Genomic DNA, 5,863 nt, shown 5'->3' with positions numbered 1-5,863 from the left:
TTTTTTTTTTTTTTTTTTTTTTTTATCATTTTACCCTTCTCTCCATCAAGCTCTCTTCCAATTTTATTCAAAAAGGGACTGACAAAATCGAGACCATCACGTAGGTCGAGATACCCAACTTTAAAATCGAACAAACCAACCTAGGATCTTAAAATGTTTGACATATTTAAGAGAATCTTTAATAAATATGACATGACCGGAAAAATAGCTTTTCGGAAGAAATATTTCTTTTTAACGGTCACTCATGCTGCATCATAAACCGGAAATGCTCAACTTAGAACAAACACAACTGAAATTGGAACATTAAAACTTGAATGATTAACGCTCCAAATTCATGTAGTTTCTCAATACACTTTTCCTACAATGTACAGCCAAAAGAATTTAATGTTCACTGTCTAATGATAAACTGAACCTAAATAGGCTTGTGGACCAGCACCCCATACTGCTCAGTCATGTCATATTTTACTAAGAATAAACCCTATATGTTGCTTGTCTCTCAAGACAAGATGCATCGAAGGGGTTAAAAAAAATATGAGACGAAGAGAAATGGGACAAGTGAGAAACCACAAAGGAGGCACATTGCCACCAAAAATGAACTGATTGCTTAAAGACGACTCAAACAGCTGATTTTTTTCAAGAAAACAAGACAAATTGCTAACAGTTGTCTGCAACCTTAGGGTGCAATGATTTTTTTTTCTATTCTTTTCTTGAGGACCCCTTTTCTCCTTTGTATATTTTACTGAGTGATAGAACTAAATATGATAATTTAAAGTTGGTGAGACTCTGGTGTCAGGGTTCTACGCTCTTCTTTACCTCCTCAAATCCATAAAGACTGATGGCATTTGAAAGTTAATAAATTTGGGAATTTTTTTCATTTTTATACGTCGATACAGTTTAAGATAAATAAATCGATAAGTAAAAAATCAACCGTAAATCTCAACATAATAAGGAGAATCCTAGTTAGTATAACTTGGATAATATATTTTCAAATAAGTAAAACAGACCTTCAAGCAGGTATTCAGTGGGCTTAAATATGAAAAATGAAAATTCAGATTTGAGATAGAAACTTTTAGAGAGCTACAAATACTGGCCAACATTATGGACACAACTGGACAAGTACCTTAAAGGAACAACATTTAGTTAACTAAACTGAGAAACACAGGTATCCCAATTGCAAACTACAAGTTTAAATAGGGACGATATCTTATCCTTTGAATGTATGCTTTTTATCCTTATGAAAGAAATTTGTTTCTTTGGTAGAAACATAACAAATACATGTTAACAACCGACATTTCAGAACTTGAAGTTTGTGGTCATGGGCTTATTTAATCGGCCTCTGCAAACTTTAGTGTTCACGCTCATATAATCACAAGGAAACCTGTCAATAGGTCTTATGATAAAGACATCTGTTCACAACAACATCAAAATAGTGCCGACGTATACTAGAGAAAGAGATCTAATTTTGAAGTTAAATATTTGTTTTCTCTCATAGATGTTCAGGTAATTGTTTTAGATACATGAATAAAATATCATAGATGTGTGTGTGTGTGTGAACGCATGTAAGTATAACATGTTATGGAATGTCAGATTAAGTGAAAGTAAAGTAATGACTACTCACCACATATACAATTGATTCCACACTTCTCGGGGGAGCAATATATAGTCGGTACCTTCAACCAAGGTGTCATGAAGTTCAATGTCCATATCAGAATCCTCAGACACATTTTCATCTACTAAGTCTGAATTGTCAATGCTAGATGGCCTCTTTAACGCACTCGAGCCAACTGACTCGTGATTCTCAGAAGAAGATCCATCATTGACAATACTGGATTGGTTTTGATTGACATATTCAAGCCAATGATGCCACCATCTACCAGTAACCAAAATAAAACTAGTCAAAGAAACAGATTATTCCACCCAAAAGAAAAGGATGTATGATCAGACTACCTAATGAATGGAAACAACAAAATGGAACTTGTGAGTTAGTTGATACCAAAATAGGAAAACTGTAGCAAACTTGAGAATATCCATCAAGCCCATTCGGTTGTCATTCAATGGTTAGATACAAGAGTTGAGACAATAATTATGATTGATTTCCCTTTCTGATAGTTTCCCACATCTAACTCAGACTTTTTAAATGCGTTCAACGTGATTGTTAGCACTGCAAAGTGTAAGATAATGCTTGACACAATAATGGTTCACTCTCGCAGCCATGAAACGGCCAAAACGGAGATGATCACCAAAGCGACAAAGTTCCTTGGCTGAAACAGTGCGTGAAAACACCGTTTTCTGAAGGAATATTGCCAACTTCTCGGCCGTTGCGGAACAGAACGGTCATCCTGGCCATTGCAGAATTTTTTTGAATTTTTTCCAATTTTTTTAAAAATTTCCGTTAAATATCATCCTAAATTTCTAGGTCATTCGTTTTTATTTTTAAAAAAATCAGTGACTGTTATTGCGACCGTTACGTGAATACCCATGTAACATGTACACAATCCATTTAGTTGATGACCATTAATGACTACCGCAACCGTTTCGGGCGAACCATGGATACAATCCATTTAGTTGATGAGTCTGGACTCTGGAGGCCCATTGAAATTGATTTTAGGTGTTCCTATATTAAAGTGGCATTAGCGCATCCGATATCTAAATCCTCAATGTGTAGATAAAAGCAAAGAAAAACTAATCCGACATCTAAATCCTTATTGGGTAGATAAAAGCAAAGCAAAAACTAACTCCATTACTTTCAGTTTGCAGATATATGGAAAACCGCAAGTTCAGCCTAAATACATTATTTAACATTCAGTGTCGCCGTAATTAACCACAGTTTAGCCCAAGATTGACAGTATAAACTCCTCCAACTAAAATGCTAACAGACAAATAACATACACTATTAAGCACTAATAAACCCAAAGCATTTTTATTTGAACACAACCGAAGTTAAAAGCTTAAAACACAGATTCAAAGACACCACAGACTAGCAATGAACAATAATGAATGAAAAAGACAAAATAAAAGAAAAGGTTAGATTTTTTTTTAATAGATCTCATACACTAATAGTTTCAAACTAATACCTTTGAGTGATTAAATAAAAAGTATCACCGGATTTGGATTGGGCTTCGGCGGCAACAGAAATATCTCTAATGCTTTGTTTCTCTTCCTCGGGCGTCAGCTTCTGCGCCACCTCCGCCATTTCTCAATCTTTTCACCACCAGGCAGATAAATTTCAGAAAAAACTCCTTTTTTCTAGTGAAGAAATTGAACTTTACATGGAGGGATTTTTATCAACGAATTGAATTATATCCCAGGGTGAACAAGTTTTATCTTTCCAATGGTGAGGAAAGGGTTTTGGTTAAATGGTTTTGGCTTTATATAAAAATCAAATAATATGGTTATATTGGGCTTTTCCAAAGATAATTAAACATTGATTAATGTTGCCTTCCTTAAAAAATAAACACTAATTAAACATTGATATTTTCTTTCATTGAGCCAAATTTGATTCTCTAAATGATAAAAATGAGAAAATAATCTCTCTTATTCTTTGATTCGCAATTAAGAATCAAATGTATTTACAATATGAGATTTTTAACAAGAAGATTGTAACAATTTCTCACCTGATTTAGAACAAAAAATTATAAAAACATAATCCAATCGGAAAGTTTGTTGTCGTGAGTAAAGAATTGAAAAAAATAAGAAGAGATAAATATTATTTTATTAATGACATAAAGTGAAAGTTACCATGTAGATGTATCACAATAATCCTACCAAACTTCTCAAATAAATGAAATCCAATCTAATCTAATTAAATTCAAAATTAAAATAAAGATAAGAATCCTCTCTTAACAAATAATTAAGATAAAAATTTAATATTCAACGCTGTCCTCAAGTTGGGTTGTTTATGTTAATCATATCATGCTTAGAGCTCAAGTCTTCAAATATTGGCTGATGAAGTATTTTAGCCAAGATAATTACTAGTTGTAATTGAGTAATTATAGTTGTTGCACGTTAACTCTATTAGATGGTGTCTTTCAACTTCAATTCCCTCAGTAATCTCTTAAGATACATCCCCTCACAAATTCAAGAACTAGTCAAGTATGCTATAAATAAATTAATTTGCCTCGCAACTCGTTGATATCTTATTTTGTCAACCAAAGAGAAAACCTTCCTCATCCAAATTTCGCATTTGGATTCGTAAGTGTATCAATCCATCTACATCCCAACATAACTGTTTTCTTTTAGATGAGATTGATATTCCAAGAGATGATCCGGCTATTTTCTGAAACGTCTACCTCTTAAAATAATGCTGATTTTTTTAAAATATGACCAAAAATATAGACACTCATAAACATATAAATAAGTTAATCATGAATTTTAAAATTCATCTAGTCACTGAATAAAAATAACAGTAGTCAAAATCTCAAACGTGACTACAACTTAGAAGTTGTATTTAGAAATAAACATCAACAAATATCTAGAAATCTGACAATCATCAAAGCATGAAAATCAACAACATTTTCAAATACTGTTTAAAACACATGATCAAAACCATATTATGAGGAAGAAATGCAAGGTCATCGGGTTATCAAGTGCACCCCCAGCTTCGCCTACTCAGCCTTCAGCGCTCCCAGTCTCCATAACCTCATGATCACTGCATCAATCACATCAAGTGAGTCTAAATACTCAACACACCTGAATTGAAATAACAAGTACATATACATATCATGCAACAATGAAAAGAACTGTACTTAAAATAAGTTTCATGATCTTTATAAAGCACGAACTTAAACATAATATAAACATCTTCAAATCCTGTCTCATCATATCATCATATACGTGTTCATTTTCTTTTATTGAATTCAGATCATTAGTTGTGACTTTCGTATCAGCTCTAAGTCGATGGATCCATCTACGTATAATTGCGGTACCCGGCAGCGGGGACATCAAAGATAGTTTTACCCATCCACTGAGCATTGGCCTTACATGTTCGTGTTCGTATTAGTCACAATCAACTCACCTCCTTCAAAAACATGTCATCATATTCATCACTTGTAAAACTCATGCATATACATACATTTTCTTAAAACCAAGCATGCAACGTGTTTTCCAGCATAAACATACAAATCCATGTTCATAATTGACATATACATTTTAAATATGCATAAACAGTTGTCAGGACATCGCCATGACTTCTAACATACTTCGGGTGCAAAATAACCAATTCCCAATCAAACTTCTCGAACGCCTTAAAAACATATTTGTAATAATTTCTTAGACGTAAACTCGAGCACATACTTTAACTTCTATAACCTGATTAAAACTTAGACCAGAGTCCTGGTTTAACTCGAATCGTAAACATAGTTTAGAAACTCCTAACCAAGCCCCGTATGACCCAATTAAACCCTCAATAACCTCGGACACATTGACATAACAACACCCAAAACGAACCATGTTCATCAAAATCATTAACCCTCAAGTATAGGACTAGCGCTGAGGCGCTGGCTGAGCAGCGCTGCGGCGCTTGTAAGCACTTAGGTGCCATGCATCAGCGTTGTGGAGCTACAAGAGCCAAAGCTCAAGCACTGCAGCGCCAACTGGGTCGCGCCGCAACGCCATACCTACGGGAAAAAGCTTAAATTTCCACCTCGAAGCCAAACCATCCTACGCTCACTCGGCCCGGACCAGGCTCGAACCATCCTATCCTAGACCACCACCAAACCTTCCTGCACTGCCCTAGCCATGACCCTCAACCACATGCTCTCGAATGCACGTGAACCACCTGTACACCTCAAAACCGAGCCACAAACAAGAAATTTTGATCGGCGTCATACCAACCCAATCCACCTCTTAACCTAGTGCTTACATC

General features: G+C 34.9%; 1 protein-coding gene across 1 annotated transcript in view; it reads right to left on the bottom strand.

Moving 5' to 3' along the window:
* LOC140991383 (ubiquitin carboxyl-terminal hydrolase 5-like) overlaps window positions 1-3,364 on the bottom strand; it is a 9,556-nt gene extending 6,192 nt beyond the window's left edge. Inside the window, exons 1-2 of the mRNA XM_073461308.1 lie at window positions 3,075-3,364; window positions 1,619-1,870 (exon numbers count right to left, since the gene is read on the bottom strand). Of these exons, the coding sequence (XP_073317409.1) occupies window positions 1,619-1,870; window positions 3,075-3,193 (371 nt within the window). The 5' untranslated portion in view covers window positions 3,194-3,364. The remainder of the gene's footprint in view (window positions 1-1,618; window positions 1,871-3,074) is intronic.
* Between the last annotated feature and the right edge of the window lie 2,499 nt (window positions 3,365-5,863).

Source organism: Primulina huaijiensis, chromosome 13, assembly GCF_012295235.1.
Source record: "Primulina huaijiensis isolate GDHJ02 chromosome 13, ASM1229523v2, whole genome shotgun sequence".
Classification (NCBI taxonomy): domain Eukaryota; kingdom Viridiplantae; phylum Streptophyta; class Magnoliopsida; order Lamiales; family Gesneriaceae; genus Primulina; species Primulina huaijiensis.
Note: the sequence above shows the minus strand (reverse complement) of the source record. Positions and strands in the feature narration are given on the sequence as shown.